The sequence below is a fragment of the Eulemur rufifrons genome, chromosome 10 (genome assembly GCF_041146395.1).
Source record: "Eulemur rufifrons isolate Redbay chromosome 10, OSU_ERuf_1, whole genome shotgun sequence".
NCBI lineage: Eukaryota > Metazoa > Chordata > Mammalia > Primates > Lemuridae > Eulemur > Eulemur rufifrons.
Window position 1 is genome coordinate 2,376,110 of NC_090992.1, and position 16,831 is coordinate 2,392,940.

A 16,831-nucleotide genomic window follows, 5' to 3' on the forward strand; every position below is an offset into this window, starting at 1 on the left:
AAGGACATTTAAAAAAAAATCTATTTTCACCATCATTTCAGTTTTAAAAAAGGCCATTTTCACACTAATAAAGAAAAAAAAGACCATTTTCACACTAATAGAGCAGTTAGGCCATAATCTTTGATTAAAGGCTAATAGCAAGCTGAACAAATTTAACCTTATTGAGAAAACAAAAACAAACGCAAAAACAAACCACCTCACTGTTGCCCTGACTTGTCTCCCTTCTCCATGGACTGGAAAAAACTTCAATCCCTACTGACCTTTGTCCAGGGGGACCTCATGGGTCTGGGGACATCTATTCTGGAGGAGGCTCCTGCTAACCTGGGGTCACCTACAAACACAGGAAGACCCCTGAATGAGTTAGGCAGACCTGTGTTCCCGATCAGCTTTCCCAGAGGAAGCTCATCCCAAAGCCAGACCCCATAACCTCAGGGGCGGGGGCGGGGGAGGCCCTGGGCCCCGTCCCTGTGCTTCTCTCCCTCTGGCAGGGCCGCATTTGGCTGGAGCCTCCTCCCCCACTCTGGAGCCTATGTTCACACCTAGGGGAAGGAGGCGGGAGAGACCTCATGGGCTGGATCTTCCCCGCATCTCCATGGCGAAGCTAGTGCCCACCCCACCCTCGGGAAGGGAGAAAGTGGGCGCCCTAGCCCGGAGGTGGGGGGAGGGGGGGGTCCGAGGCGCCCCGCTGGGCGGGCGCAGATAGGATCTGAACACAGGCAAGCTCGGCCTTAGCTCTTTGATCCGCGGCCAGCCAGGCTGGGCCGGACCGGAGGGCGGTGCGGCTGTCTTCCGGCCTGGCCTTGCGCGGCTGCCAGGGGTCCTGTGGGGCCCTGAGCGGGAGAGGCGTCCAATACCCACCCCTCCCCCCACTACCCTCTGTCCCAGTTGCTCTCAGAAGAGGTGGGGGCGTCTACACTGAATCCAGCACGGAAACCTGCTGGGGGGCTGCGGTTTACCGCACCACGATCCAAAGGGCTGGTGTCTCTTGCAGATAGAGTGGCTGAGCATGTGGGGATGCCCGCGTGGACACGACCCGGGGGCCATGTAGATGCGATGGAAGGAGGAGCACGCTCCCGCGCTCGGAGACCTGGACCCTTCGGCCTGGATCTCGCGAGGGGATGCTGCGCCAGGCTAGGGTCACGGCCAGGGTCAATGAGCTCCCTAAAAGCTACTTCGCAGGCCGAGTTCTGCGGCCCACGTGGCTGCCCAAAGCCCCGAGTTCCCTGGCCGCAGGTTCTAGGCACAAAACTGAGTTGGGAGAGTCAAAGAGGGGTGTGGCTGGAGGATCGGCAAGGAAGGCGGAGGTCCTTCCTCCTCGTCCTCGTGGCTCTGTCTGCTCCTCGGAGCCGTGGCATGGCAGAGGGGCCAGCCACAGATGTATGATTTATGAGCTCCGCGTGCAACACGCTCCGTAACTGTGCGAGGCGCGTGTGCTCGTGTTGGCTCCGCGTGCGGGCGGCCTGCAAGGAGTCCCAGATTGGCACGGGGGTGGCGGATGGGAAAGAGAATTGTGCTGTGAGGAGCCCTAACCCTGCTGGTTCCCAGGAGTCCGCACTCAAGTCCTAGGCAGCTCCCAGTTCAAAGCACCGGGCGCCTGGCCCGGCCCGGCTCCCCGCGGCTCCGCTCTAAGCCACGCCCACGTCCCACGGGCCGGGGGGGGCCTGCGCGCTCCGCAGCTGGAGGGAAACCTGGGCGCGGGGCAGGAATATCTCGTCATAGGTGAGGCTGTGGGGTCGGGGTTTCCTTTCGAGTCCCTGCATTTCAGGGGAAGGATGATGATTTTCAGGCTCGTCCGACGTCTCGCTCGGAGTTCACTCGGGAGAGCGAGCCCTTTAAGACCGTGCCCGGTGGGCGCGTCCCGGCCTCTCCCGGGAAAGGAGGGGGCGGGGACCGGGCTCGCTGCCCCCGCCCATTGGTCGGGGCCCGCCCCGGCCCGCCCGCCCCGCCCCCGGCACTCCGCCGGCGGCGCCTTTGATGTTCGGACCCGCCGGCTCCCGGAGCCTCTCTGCCCGCGCCCTCGCCCCGCGCCCGCCGCCCGCCCAGGCGGAGTCAGCCGCGCTCCGCCCGCCGCGCCCGGGCTCGGAGGTCCGGACTCCGGGCTCGCCGCCCCCCGGGCCGGCTCTGCGCCCCGCACCATGCCGCAGCTGGACTCTGGCGGGGGCGGCGCGGGAGGCAGCGACGACCTCGGCGCGCCGGACGAGCTGCTGGCCTTCCAGGATGAGGGCGAGGAGCAGGACGACAAGAGCCGCGACAGCGCCGCGGGCCCCGAGCGCGACCTGGCCGAGCTCAAGTCGTCGCTCGTGAACGAATCCGAGGGCGCGGCGGGCGGCGCGGGGGTCCCGGGGCCCAGCGCCGGAGCCCGCGGCGAGGCCGAGGTCGGGGCCGAGGTGAGCGCCCCCGGCCCGCCCGCTCCCCCTCGCGGCCGCCGCCCCCGGGCCGGCTCGTGCTGACCCGCGGCCCTCGGGTCCGCAGCCCGCCGAGCCCTCCCGCCCCGGCCCCGGGGCCCCGAGCCCCTCCTCCCCACCGCCGCTCACGGCCCTCCGCTTCTCTCCCCAGGCCCTCGGGCGGGAGCACGCTTCGCAGAGACTTTTCCCGGACAAACTTCCAGAGTCTCCGGAGGACGGTGAGTGTCTGCTCGGCCCGGCTCCTCGTCCTCGCGCGGAGGCCCCGCCGGGGTGGGAAAGGGCGGGCGCCGGGGTCGGGGGCGCCGAGGGGGCGCCTGCGGGAGGCGGTGGGGCCCGGGGGGTGGGGGTGGGGGCGTGGGGGCGGGTTTCCCGGGCGCCGCCGGCCCGAGTCACTTCCGGTGCCCTGACCTTTATAGGAGTAAACAGACCCCCGCCATCTCCGCCTCCCTCCCGCCCAGGTGACTGACTAATCCCGCGTCCTGAGGAGCAGCAGTCGGCCCGGGCTCCTCGGCCGAAGGGCGCGGTGGGCTGGGGGTCACGTAGGGGCCGCCCGAGGGACGCTGGGCTCGCCCTCCTGCCCCCGAAACTTGGCGCTGCGGGCGCTCCCGGCCCGCTCCGTCCCAAGTCGGGAGCTCGGAGGGTCCCGTCGGCGATTCTCGTTTTCCTCGCCAGAGCGGACAGCCTGCAGCCCGGCCGCCGCGGGGCCGCTGTCTGACCCAGCTGTGGTTTTTCCAGGCCTGAAGGCCCCGGAGTGCGCCGGCGGCATGTACAAAGAGACGGTCTACTCCGCCTTCAACCTGCTCATGCACTACCCGCCCCCCTCGGGAGCAGGGCAGCACCCCCAGCCGCAGCCCCCGCTGGTAAGTGGCCCCTGCCGCCGGTGTCCCCCGCGCCTGCTACCTCCCCGACCAGGCAGGTGAGGCATGAGCGAGAAGAGACTTTTGCCTAAAACAAAGTAGATACATGAGAATTCTATGCTGGTCTTTTTTCCCATACACACCCAGTGGGATCCGAACCAAAAGGAGAACTTTGCAGAAGGAAGGGGGGGCCACCCTTGGGCACCCCCCAGCCCTCCGGCTGTTGGCTTTTGTCTTCCCGGCTTGCTCACAAGCAGGTGCAGGCCCTGTCCTGGTGCTGGGTGATGTTGGGGTGGGGTCTTCGGAGAGAACCGTTGAGCTCAGAGCTTTGCAGTCAGCTTTCTCCCAGGAAGCCCCGAGCCTCCGTGCTTGGGGGAAGGGGCCGAAAAGCTGGGCTGTTCGGGTCTCCTGGTTGTGCGGAAGAGACGTGCTCTGCTTGGCTGTGTCTTCACTGGCATGGGCACAGCCTTGCCGGAGGAGGACCCGGAGCAGCATGTGTGGAAAGCGGATTCTTAGGAAGCTGTCTTGATCTCAGACACATCAGGAAGGCTTTGCACAGGTGCTGCAAGTCAGTGGTGTCGAGAAGGGACCAGTTTAATAAAGTTGCGAATTAAATCTTTTTAAGTATCCAGAAAACTCTTTTCTGGATACTTAGAAATCTTAGAAAAGATTTTCATGATCATTACAAACTATGCTGTTTTGGCCCGTTGGTGCAGATGATCTGAAATGTGAAGAGCCCATTCTAAGTGCTCTGGAGCAGTACAGCTTCACTTTAAAAAAAAATTCCTACAGGTGTTTCAGATTGTTCTCAACTGGGCCAAATAGGGTGAGGGTATAGTGGAAGGTTTGGAGGACTCTGGTGGGCAGGTGTGAGGTGCAAATGTAAGCCCAGTGCCGGTGGGGCCGGAGGCTGGAGGCTTCGCAGGGCCAGCGGTGGGGTCACCGAGAGGGAGGAGAGAGTGACTGCTGGGTTGTTCCGGAGCCAGGAGGGTGTTCTGATAGTGCTTCATGCTGAAGCTGGTGGGAGGGAAAAAGACATGCAGGTTTCTTCCAGAAACCCAGGATGGAAAACCTAGTAGATGGCTGGCTCTAGAAATGAACTCCTTGCCCTTTGGACTTCCATTTTCTCACCTGTAAAATGAGCGTGTTGGCCAAGTGGTCTGTCTGACTTGCCCTGCTCTAGGGTGGCGTGGCGTATGAGGTGGTTCACTTCTTTCCAAGTGTGGGAGAGGAGGCTTGCCCCCGACCCTGCCACCTGACGTGGCAACTCTTCCATAGAACTGCCCGGCACAAGCAGGTGCTTGACAGAGATGCTCTGTGGATCTCCTGCAAGGTGTAAGCCCTTAGATTTGGGACCAGGTTGACAAATAATAACTCACCACTGCTAGATCACCAGCGGGTGAGCTGCCTGAACAGGGGCTGGGGTTAGACAAAAGGCCCAGCCTGCCAGTACTCCACAGCAGTGCAGAGAAAAGGCGTTTCAGATGAGAGTTCGTCTCATAGTGTGGGCGAGTGCTGGGAGAGCGCCCAGAGCAGGGCACTGGTTCTGCTGTAAGGGTGTGGGTGATGGGACCATTTGGTGTCCTTTGGCTCACACCAGTCCAGAGTAGGCAAATGGCGGACTCTAGCAGTCAGGAAGGTTGGCGGAAGGCACAACGCCACTCACCTGGCCCCGGGTCATTTGTTTTTCAACTTCAGGTCTTTCTCAAGCTACAGCAGATGCATTTCTCTCTTTTTTGTTTTAGAGACAGTCTCACTCTATAGCCCAGGCTCGAGTATAGTGGCGTGATCATAGCTCGCAGCGTTGAACTCCTAGCCTCAAGCAATCCTCCTGCCTCAGCCTCCTGAGTGGCTGGGACTATAGGCATGCACCACTATACCTGGCTATTATTATTATTAGTATTATTTTTGTAGAGATGGGGGTCTCACTGTGTTGCCCAGGCTGCCTTAGCCTTGTAAATTGTTGGGATCCCATGTGTGAGCCACTGCCCCCAGCCCAGCAGACGCATTTCTGCGTATCACACCCTGTCCTGTAGGTACCAGTTCCCTTGCCATCCCTGCAGAATCCCAGCTGCAGCCCCCACTGAGTGGCTTTGGGGAACAAAAGAGGAGGAGAACAGGCTTTGGCACTGACTTTCTGTGCCCTGGCCCCAGCTTCTCTGTGCGGCTGGGGACAAGAACAGAGGCAGGGGCCTAAGTTGGAGTGGCGCCGGGTGAGGAAGACGTATGTGACTGTAGGGAGCCTCCGTTAAGCAGGCCTGGCAGTTACACACACATAGCATGTAGGAGTAGTGGCTTGCATTGCTTGCGTGACCTGAAGAGTAGTGTGGACATTGAAAATAGGGTTGGGTTTTACAAAGCAAAATGGATTGAGCCCATGTTGTGGAAGCACATTTGTTATCTGATTCAAGGTTCACGTGTCTAGAACTAGGAAAGAGCCTCTTCTCAAGGGTCGGGAGCCCCTTGCAAGGTCCTGAGGAGAAGCTGCCTTTGGCGGTTTTCCCAAAGCGGGTCCCTGTCCCAGGCCCATCTTTGCAGGACAGACGGCGTGCTGCCCAGCCCCTGGCCGCAGGCCTTAGCACAGGTCCCCTTGCCCTCTGCCCAGCCCTCTCTGAGGACATCCGGGTGGTCAACAATTGTGCTAAGATGCCCAAGACCAGTCACTGGACCTCCCTAGGTAGCAGGGGACACTCACTTGGGACTCCCTCTGCCCACGTGTGGGTGGGATGCCCATGTGGCTGCCACATTGGAGACCTCAAAACAGGCAGACTCAGACCTTGCCAGGAGCAATGGGCTGAATGACCACCTCACAGCCAGCTGCCATGGGACAGAGATTTTTTCTTTTTCTTTTGTAAAAAGTTTGCTTCTTTTTGGTATTTGGCTTCTTTTAAGCTTTGTTTGAGGAAGGGAAAATTAGGTGAAAGTTTATCCCATGCCCAGTGTTTGTCAGGCATCTAATGCAGGCATGCAGGCAGTTCCTGGCCTAGACCAGTAACTGTTGTTTGTTTTTGTTTTGTTTTGTTTTCTCTTCTCTGCTTTGAGAGGTTGGACTGGGTGGGGGTGGGGAGGGGGATGGGGAGCTGGTTCTTGGCTGGACTTTGGGGGGATGAGTAAGACATCGTCCCTTAGACAAAGGCAGGCTCTTGGAGTGCAGGCCTGTCATTCTGGCCATATGGGGCATCACTGCTCCGTGGCCCCTTCTGTGGGCTCCACTTAGAGTCTGCTGCCGGACGGTGCTGAGCCTTTGACGTTTAGATGAAGTATCCAGCACAGACAGATCCATGGGGACAGAAAGTAGGTCAGTGCTTGCCAGGGCCCGAGGGGACAGGGGCTTGGGGAGTGACTGCTCCTGGGTGTGGGGCTTCCTTTGGGGGTGATGAATATGTTCTGGAATTAGGTAGTGGTAGCAGTCGTACGACCGCATGAGGACACTGAAAGCCGCTGAATTGTATGCTCTAAGATGGTGTATTTTATGGTATGTGGATGACGTCTGAGTTTAAATTAAAAAGCTGAGGCTTTTGGCCATTGCAGGGACTTGGGGCCACATTTCCCTGTCACTGGTCTCACAGCTGTCCTGGTACCTGGGCGTGCCCCACGCCACTGTGGGGCCTCACTGAGGCAGCAGGTTCGTGTTGGGCTCCTGGCCATGGAGCTCACCTTCCCTGAGTGCACAGTCTGGGGTCCAGGTGAGGGCTCTGCGCACGAGCCCTGCGGGGGCAGGGGCAGGAGGCGAGGGTATGAGCAAGACGAGCAGAGGAAGGAAGTGCTGCTGCCGCACGGCACGGCCAGCCCATGCAGGCGCTGCAGAGAGGAGCCTGCAGGAGCACCCACCCGGCCCTCCACAGCCCCCAGGGCGCGCTGGGCCTTGCCGGGAAGGGTTAGTGACGGTGGAGCACCGCTCCTGGTTGGAGCAAAGCCCAGTAAGAGGGAGTCTGGCGCCAGGCTGGGTATCGGGCCTGGACCCCCGGACTGGAATGAGGCTCTGCCTCTGGGAGCGCCCAGCTGAGCAGAGGAGACGGGTGAAGGGACCGAACCAGGCACAGGCTGGAGACCTGCTGTCACAGACGCGTCCTGGGGAGAGCAGGCCCGCCCCGCCTGTGCGGAAGGGGCCCCGCAGAAGCACCCCAAGGCTGTAGGTTTTCCAGCAGACGAAGACCAAGGAGGGACTGGAAAGCACCTGGCTTCCCTCCAACCATACCCCAGCTCTTCCCACCTTTCCACTTCCATCAGCACCCCCAAGCCCACACTATCGCCATCTCCCACCCAGACGGCAGCAACAGTGTCCTGCAGGGGCCCTCTGCCCCCACCCTGACCCACGAGCCAGGCTTCAGGTAGCAGCCAAAGGGGTCCTTTAAAAACATAAATCAGGCTGAGTGCAGTGGCTCACGCCTGTAATCCTAGCACTTTGGGAGGCCGAGGCAGGAGGATTGCTGGAGGCCAGGAGTTTGAGACCAGCCTGGACAACATAGCAAGACCCCATCTCTACAAAAAAATAGAAAAATTAGCTGGGCCTGGTGGCATACATGTAGTCCCAGCTACTTGGTAGGCTGAGGAAGGAGCATCACTTGAGCCCAGGAGTTTGGCTCTGTAGTGAGCTATGATGACGCCACTGCACTCCAGCCCGGGCAATAGAGTGAGACCCTCTCTTAAAACAAACAAACAAAAACATAAATCAGATCACATCTCTTACCTGATTAAACCCTGCAGTGGCTTCTCATTGCTCTTGGAGTAATGTCCAAACGACTCACCACAGCGTGCGTACCTAGGTGGCTGGCCCCTGCGAGCTGCCCCTTGTCATTTGCACCATCCTCTTCCTCCCTCTCTAACAGCAGCCACCCCACTGCCCCGGAGGGTCTTACAGCCAGCAAGTTCTTTCTCACCTCAGGACTTTTGCACTTGTCCCCTTAGCTTGGAATTCTCTTCCTCACCTGTTCACGGAGCTGCCACCTACTCATGCCTCATTCAGGGCTTAATTCAAATGTCGCCTCCTCAGGGTGCCTCCCCAGCCATCCCAGTGGGGCCTCCTTTATCCCCTCTGGCCTCGCTGCCTTGCCCACCCTGGCAGCTCTGCAGGCCCGGGTTTACGATGTCCTCACCACGTTTGGACCTCGGAGAGCCCGTCTGTTCACGTGTCCCTGAGCTCAGTGTCCTTATCTGCACAGTGCGAGTGGCGAGTGCTCCCCGGGTGCAGGGAGGACCAGCAGCACTGCCCGAGCGGAGCCCAGGAGGTGCCAGCATGGCCTGGGCTGGGGCGGCAGTCAGCGTGACTGACCCTTCTCCCTGGCTGTCCTGGTTCCCCTGGGGCCACTGGTGGCTCAGCAGTAGGTGAGCCCCGTGGACTTTGAGCCAGAAGGGTCTGGGGGTCTGAACGCGGGGGCCTCAGGTGAAGAGCCCCCTACTCTGTCCTGCCTCACTCAGAGATACCTGGGAGGGAAGTGCTATCCCTGGGACCAGAGCAGGAGCCTTCGCCACTCAGCCTGTCCTGAGAATCCCCCCACCCCAGGGTTATACCTGCAGGAGGCTCCCCGTTTACATGACATGTTAGGACCTTACGCTGTTTTTTGAGGCAAAGACCCTCCTGGTCCTCAGCCTGGGAACCATTCTCAGACCTCCCCGCCCAGGTACCCCCATGTGAACCCCTCATGTCTTGCTGCGACGCCTCCCGGTGTGGGGTGCGTGTCTGCAGCCCCCAGACCGTCCCGTGTGCGGCGTCTCTGTGTGCGGCATCCCTCACGTGGCTTCTGCGTGCTCACAGGTTGCCTTCTGACGAGTGGGAATGATGTTCTGCACACATCTCCCCTTAGTTTCCATTTTGATTATTTTTTGGGAGCATAATATTCACAGAGAACTGTGGGGTCAGGAGGCAGGAAGAACCAAGGCAGTTAGCTTCCCTGTTGCCCCAGGTCATGTAGGTTCTGAGCCTGCGACTATTCCCGGTCCTCGCAGTGCTTGAGCACAGCCCACGTGGACTTTCCTCTCCGTTGCTCTTCATGTAGTAGGTTTGTGGCAACGGGACTCTAAGTTATTTTGAATTGCATTTCTTTCCTCGGAAGGCTGGGTCCCGTTGGCTGTGGTGTCTGGAAAGTGTGCCGCCCCTCCTCCGCTGCTCCCGTGGGGCTTGGCTTGGAGGGTGGCTCCCACCTCCTGGATGCCTTCGAGGGCCAGCAAGGCACCGTGCGGGAGGCCCATCGCAGACCCCTGGGCAGCGCCGGCTTCCCGCCCTGGGCGCAGGAGGGATGCCGCCCTCATGGCAGGGCGAGCCCGGGTTCGAGAGGGCATTGCATTCCCAAGGCCGGGGGCTAACCCAGAGCCCCGGATTGGTTGCTAGGAGGGTTCTTCTCCCAGCCCTGCTAGGGTTCCACAGACCAATTTCCACAGCCAGTAAATGGGGCTGTTTGTACCAGCTCTGCCCACCTCCCCAGTTGCCCTGAGACCCAGGTGTGAGTGGGGTTGCAGGGGAGAGGGAAGAGGGTGGCCCCTCTGTGGGTCTCCTGGGATCTTACCCCCCGCCAGCAGGGAGGTTTAGCTGAGCTGTAAGCAGGGCTCCAGGGGTCCCGGCCTGAAGTCACCTCACTGCTGAGGTCAGGCCGGGTCAGGGCTGGACCCGGAGCCTCCTGGAGGGGCCAGGCGAGCCGCAGCCCCTCGGAGCCTGCTCAGGCTGCTGCGGTCCCAAAGCCATACGGCCACACCCCCTCACACCTTGCGACCGATGTTTCCTGCTGTTGTGTACAAACAAGCCTCCGTTGGAGGAAACAGGTGTTTTATCAGGGCACAGGGGTCCCCACCCACAACGGTGCAGTGCCAGGGCCTCTGGGAACAGCCCTCCTGCTGCAGGGGGGACAGCGAGGCCAGATCAGAGAAGGGACTTGTCCACGGCCCCTTAGAGGAGGGGACGGAGGGAAAGCATTGTGTGTAGAGAGCCCCCTCCTGACACTGTTACCCGCCACTCCTTGGCTGGGTGACCCTGGGTATGTGACTTAGCCCCTTTGGGCCTTAGTTTTCTCATCCCAAAATGGGGGCCATGAGGGTCTTCCCTCCTTGGGCTGCCGAGGAATGGACGGGACAGTGCAGCGAGGTGCCCGGCACGGAGTAGGCACTTCCTGAGCGGAAGCCGCCGTCGGAGGGGATGTTCATGCTGTGTGAACATCTCTGTGCTCCCAGAGCCCGGGCCTCCCTTCCCCGCTCAGCAGCCAGCTCCCCTCGGGCCCTCAGCGCACGTCCGCCAGTCTGGGGTCCAGACCCTGCCCTCGGGGACTGAGCCCGCCTGTGTGTCTGGCCTGGCTCAGCACGAGTGGCAAGCTCCCTCTCACCCCCCGCCAGAGCGCGGGCCTGCAAGACAAAGAGACTGTTGTTGGGGGGCTCCGAGTCGGCCCTGAGGCTCTGCTCGAGCTGGGTAAGGGACACAGAGGAGGGACAGTAGCCAGTGGGGGCCACTGGGGAGGCTTCTGAGAGAGGAGCCTGTGCGGGTGAGGAGGGGAGAATGCCCTGGGTGGGGCCCCGCTGAGCAGAGGAGCAGAAGGGCAGAAACTGGTACGGTCCCAGTCGGGTGGATGGAAGCCCTGGGTCTGTGAGGGGCGTGGCGTGGGGGGGGTGCGGCTGGAGAAGGGCCTGTGGCCTTGTGCCCGGACAGCACTCACTCTGGTGTCTGGGAGAGGCTGGTGGGCACACACAGCCGGTTGGCGTTGCAGGAGGGCGGGGCGGTGCCCACCGTGGGTGGCTTGCATTGGACATGGCGGGCGAGGCGGGCAGAGCCTGCAGCTGAGCTGGTGTGGCCGCTGGGGGCGGCGGCTGGAGGAGAGCGAGCAGGGCCAAGGGAGGGGTGGGCTCCAGGCTGGAGACCCCGGGTGCTGGCAGATGCCAGGCAAGAGTGCCCAGAGGTGGGCCGTGCCCACGTTCCTGTCATTTCACTTGACTCTGTGCTTGCTCCAGGCTCCTAAGTCCGAGTCTTGGCCCCCTGATTACTGGGGGGACGGCACCTCGGAAGTCAGCGGCCTGCTCAGGTCCCGAGCCAGGGTGCGGAGAGCACCCCTGACGGGTACTGTCTCCCGCAGGGCTCTGAGGCCCTGAGGGTCTGGGGAGGGGCACGGGTAGCTGCTTCCTTCAGTTCGCTGCCTCCTCCCGCAGACCTGTCACGCTGGGGTTTGGACCTGGGAAACCACCTCCCTCCCTTGCAAAGGGGCGGCCACGTGAACTGCAGCGAGCAGCAGTCTGCAGCGGTGGCTTGCAGCGGTGGCTTTGTCCTCGGCAGTTTGCCCCACCCCCGCCTGCTGTGCTGGGCTCCTCTGGGCTCAGTCGCCTGGGGAGGGGCTGGGACGGGGTGAGCCTGGCCGCCTGCTGTGAGGAGGCTGCCCTCGCGACCCCACCCAGGCAGACGCCTGCCCGGCTTGAGCCAGAGCAGACTCTGCTTTCGCGCCGGGGCAGGCCTGGCGACACACAGCCTTCACTGCGTGGCCCTGGCTCCACAGCCAGGACTCCCTGGAGACCAGAGGAGGCAGACACCCCCTCCCTTCTTTTTCAAACAACCAGCTCTCTCTCCAAGGGCAGGAGAGCTGTCTGGGTCCCACACTGTCTGCTTCCAAATGACGTGTGTGGCAGAGGCCCCAGGCGTGGATGGGTGGCACATGGCCCCAGGGAACCGTGGGCGTGGATTTGGGGGTCGACCTTCACCCGCCGTGTCTGAGCTGGTGTGTGTCCACTGGTGGCAGATCACTCCCTCCTAGAAAACTCCGTTTCCCTGAGGGCAGGGGGCTGTGGTGGCTCCTCCCGCTCTGTGTGGCCTCGTGCCAGTCTGCTAACCTCTCCAGGTCTCAGTTTCTTCCTCTAAAATGGGGTGGGAATCCCTGGCCAGGGAGGATTTCTGAGGTTCAGATAAGTGTGGGCGGGGTGGGCCTCCACCGGGGTGTGCCGGGCAGCTGGCCTCGCCAGCAGGCAGGAGGGGGTCGGGAGGGACGCCTGGGTGACGGGAGTCCGGGCGCAGGGCTTCTGACTAAGCCTGCCCTGGCTCTGGTGGCAGTGGGCCCACCTCCCGCCCGCCGGGCTGCCATCTGAAACGCATTACTGACGCTCGGGGAGCTCCACGTCATGCGGCCACATGAAAGCCCAGCACCTAAAAATAGCCGCTCCCAGAGGCCGCCCCGCATTGGTGGGGCTCGGCTGGCCTCTGCACGCCGCCCACCGCCAGGCCACCTCCCTTGCCAGGGAGCCCCGACTGGCAGGGCCACACCCACCCGCCCTCCCAGTGTGGGCAGCCGCCGCCGGGGCCGGTTTCTCTGGGCACAGATCTCAGCGGGTCAAAGCCTCAGGCCTTGAGGCCTCACCCGGGGCAGAGGGGCAGAATGTCTGGAGGAGCCGGGAGGAGCCCGCTGAGGGGTGGCAGGCGTCTCAGGACCCCTCCCCAGACCTGTCCCCTCCTAGAATGCCCGGAGAAAGCTCCCTGGGAAGCCAGTGGAACCGTCTTACGGAAGAGGACACGGAGGCCCACAGCGGGGCACGGGGAGGGGACCAGCCTGGTGTTGACTTGGCCACTGTCAGGTGGTGAACACGAGGGCCAGGGGCTGGTGTGCCTGTCAGGGAAGGGCAGGGCCCCCCAGAGCCCGGGGTCCGTGGAGGGCCGGAGGGCGGAGCAGCCGTGGGCTCCCGAGCTGCCGGGCTGACTCTTTGCCCTGCTCTCTGTGGGTTCCCTGTCCCCATGGTCTCTGTGACCAACTGCAAACCACTCTTTTCCCTAAAAATAAACATCTTATGGGATTGGGGGAAGCTTTGTAGCTATCAAAGGAAATAATAGGGTGTTTAAGAAAATTACATTGCGTTTTAAATAAGCATCATGAAAGTCATTAAGTTGGAAGTTTCATTCAAATCAGATGGCTCTGTGGCTGGCCCCACGGCCGGGCGGGCGGAGGCCGGGTGGGCCCTCCGGGACGCCGAGAGGCAGCGTGGAGAGCTCTGCGGTGGCAGCAATGAGGTCTCTGCCGGGCGTAGCCAGGGCCCAGGCGGGCTGGCCGGCGAGTGCGCGAGGCTGTGGCCGCCACCCCGGGGCTCCCTGGCAGCCCTTGCAGCAGTGTGCGGCCAGGAGTCCCCCAGCTGTGGTGGGCAACAGCATGGGTGGGGTGTGGGGACACATGAACCAGGGAGAGCCGAGGCCACAGGGATTGGTGGCCGTGCTGAGGTGGGGGTTTCAGAGATGGCCGTTTGGATCGGAAAGGGCTGGAGAGGACCCATAGGGCCCAGGTCACATCTGTCCTGTCACCACCGGATTGTCAGTACCACAGGGCCCAGCGCGTGGCGGGTGTTCAGTAAGTAGCTGTTTGAAGAATAACAGCCACGACAGCAGCTCATGCAGTGAAGATTTCCCAAGTGCCAGGCCTGTGCCAGAGGCTTTTATTCACAATGTCAAGATCTTTATAAGCTGAGACCGTAGGTACTATTGTTGCCCCCATTTTGCAGATGGGGAAACCGAGGCTCAGAGAGGGTAAGAACGTGCTGATACCTGGCAGGCAGTATTTGCCCCCAGGTCTGTTTCACCCCAAAGCCCACGCTCTTTGCCGCTCCACCCCGTCTGCTCTAGACTGTAGAGATGGGGCGTTGCAGGCCGAGAAGCCGACTGGTACCCCCACACTCTGTGGGGTTCATGAGGTGGACCCAGCTGGGTTCCTTGCACCCCACGGAAAGACTTGGCCTCTCACTGCCTCTCCTCAGGGGACCTGGGTCTGGGCCTCGGTCAGGGCTCCCAGGGCCAACAGTGTTGCATTTCTTGATGGGGAGGCAAGAGCCCAGGGCTTCCAGAAGAAATGTCACCTGGAAAAGTGTCCGAAAGGACATTTAGGATTGATTCAGGTTTGGTGCGTGGTGGAAGGGTGGTTAGGACGGGATGGTTAGGTGGTTATGGGATTCCTTCCTCTGTCTAGCTCAGAGCCCACTGTCGGACCTCTCTAGCCAGGCGCCCTCTGTGTGGCCCAGGATCGGGCTGGAGCGTTTCCTAGGCCCTGAGTCACGGGGAGTGGCTGGAATGAGGAGGCTGGAGGGAGTCCCAGGGCATAGATGTACCCACCCCCTGTCCCCCCATGGGAAAGCTGCTTGGGAACCAGAGCCACCTGCCAGCCCCACTGGGGCACTGTGAGGGCAGTTTTTCTTTCTAGCACCGCCCCCACCTGCCACCCCCTCACCGTGGTCATCACCGGCCAGGCGGGAGCTTGGCAGTCTGGCCGGATAAGAACCGGGCAGCCGTCCAGAGGAACTCGAGGGCCAGCGGCCCTGACCTGGCACAGAGCCGGCTTTCCTGAAAAGCTTTATGTCTCAAGACATGCTTGCTTTTGTCTTTTTTCCCTTTTGTTTTATTTTGTTCTTTCTTTTTTTTTTTTGGAGACAGAGTCTCGCTCTGTTGCCCCAGGTAGAGTACAGTGGCGTCATCCTATTTTCTGCAGCCTCAAACTCCTGGGCTCAAGTGATCCTCCTGCCTCAGTCTCCCGGATAGGTGGGGCTACAGGTGTGCACCACCACACCTGGCCAATTTTTTCTGTCATTAGTAGAGACAGGGTCTCACTCTTGCTTAGGCTGGTCTTGAACTCCCGATCTTAAGTGATCCTCTGGCCTTGGCCTCCCAGAGTGCTAGGATTACAGGCATGAGCTGCCCCGCCTGGCCTTATTTTGTTCCTAAGAAAGAACATTAGCAAACACGAATATTAACTCATTTAATCCTCACCCCAACCCCATGAGATATTGACATTTAGGGATGGGGAACCCCAGGCATGGAGCCGGCACCTAGCGAGTGCCGGAGGAGGGGACTAGAACCCAGACATGGGACTCTGCATACCCTGCCCCGCTCCCCGTGCTCCTCTGCCTCCTCTGCCTCCTGGGAAAGCAACCTGTGTTCCAGCCGCAGCTGATCCTCCTGGCTCCCCTCGCCCATCCCTGCCGTCCCGCTCCTCCCAGCCAGGAGTCTGGGGCAGCGCCCTCTCCCCCATGTCTGTGCGCTGCTACCCCCAGGTATATATTTGTAAAAGCTGTTTGGTGTGGTTTTGTGTGAACCTCCCCGGCTCAGTCTCACGAGGGGGCTCTGCTTCCAGAGAGCCCTCGGGTGAGGGGCTTGGGTGGGAGCACTCTGGGTCCCGGAGCCTCCAGCAGCTCCCTTCCATGCCTTGTCTTGTTTCCCTTTGGATGAACGAGCAGACCGAATCCAGACAGAGCCCCTAGGGCCTTAGCTGGCAGTAGCTGCGGGGGGTTAGACCCCAGTGAACTTCCTGACCGTGGCCTCGGGGCAGAGCTGTCCTCCCGAGGCTGGGACAGGCAGCTGAGCGACCAGGTGACTCAAGAGATCGCTGCTTTTGTCTTTGCTCCTCCGAGGCCCACAGGAATGCACTTGAGCCTGGGGTGGAGCTCTCCAAGTCTTATCTTCCTCCGAGCCTCGAGCCTCGAGCTGTTGTGGACCCGCAGCCTCCCCAGCCCTGCCTCTCCGGGCCTTGCCTGGGCCCTCCCAGCTCTCATCCCCAGCGCAGGCTCACCCTTGTAGACCTGCCCTGGCAAGAGCCACCCCGGCTTCCAGCGGCTGTCCCATCCCTCCTCTCCTGTGGAGCAGGGACAGCACAGGCCAGCCCTGTGGGAGGGATGACCTCATGCATTTCTTTTAGTCATTTACAACTAAGAACCAGAATCATCTCCTACAGGGACGGGGCGCTTTCGCACGGAGGGCTGTCCGAGCCACACTGGTAGTGAAGCAAGTTTGTTTCCGGAAAGATTCCTGGCAGGGTGTTGTTAGCAAAAGAGCTGCGTGTCAGGCCTGGTGCTGAATGGTAAAGATCTTGGCCCAGATCCCGAAAGGGTTAGACTCAGATCTGGCTCTGTCACTCCTTGCTGTGAGACCTTGGGCAAGGTGTTTAACCTCTCTGTGCTTTACTTTCCTCATCTGCAAAACCTGTGCACACGGCACACAGTGGCTGGGGAGACTGGTGGGATTCTGGCAGAGTGCTAGGCACTCGGTAGGCCGTTCCTAGCGCGGGCTGCCGTCTCTGATCTGCACCTCTGGCCTTCTTCCGGCCTTTTCTGCAAAGCCCCCAGGAAAAGAAAACCTCTGAACTCCCCCAGTGCTCCCCTCCCAGAGCCTTGCTTTCCTTTCCTTCCTGCCGAAGACGGGCTGAGCTGTGCGGCTGTGTCCTGCTCAGTCCCCGGTGGGCTCCTGGAGGGCTGGGCACTGAGGAGGAGCCGGCTGAGTTACTGCCTGCGCTGGGTGGGTGCCCAGCCCAGGGCTGTTTAGAGTCCCCAGGCTGTGTTGGTGGCATCAACTAGCAGCTCAGCTGCAGCAGCTCCCGGAAGCTTATATTTTCCTCTAAAAACATCCTGTCCCAAGGGGCGTTCACCTCAAAGAGGAGGAAGGAAAGCGCAAGTAAACGAATGCACAGAAACCACGAGAGGCCGCGGCCAGGCCACCCAGCTCAGTGGGGCTCAGCTCGCTCTGGAGGCGCCTCCGGGCCGGCTGGGCCTCGGCAGGCCTGCGGTTTGCTGAGGGTGCGTGCAGGACTCCGGTGCTCGGCTCCCCCGTAGCAGGCCCTGTTGTGATGCCAAGGCCAGGCTGCTGAT

The 16,831-nt window shown here is 61.2% G+C and overlaps 1 protein-coding gene across 2 annotated transcripts in view; it reads left to right on the top strand.

Moving 5' to 3' along the window:
• Window positions 1-2,127: 2,127 nt before the first annotated feature.
• Window positions 2,128-16,831, top strand: part of TCF7 (transcription factor 7) — a 30,527-nt gene continuing 15,823 nt past the window's right edge. For both annotated transcript variants that reach the window (XM_069484049.1, XM_069484050.1), the window contains exons 1-3: window positions 2,128-2,375; window positions 2,557-2,623; window positions 3,141-3,265. In XM_069484049.1, the coding sequence (XP_069340150.1) occupies window positions 2,136-2,375; window positions 2,557-2,623; window positions 3,141-3,265 (432 nt within the window). In that variant the 5' untranslated portion in view covers window positions 2,128-2,135. The remainder of the gene's footprint in view (window positions 2,376-2,556; window positions 2,624-3,140; window positions 3,266-16,831) is intronic.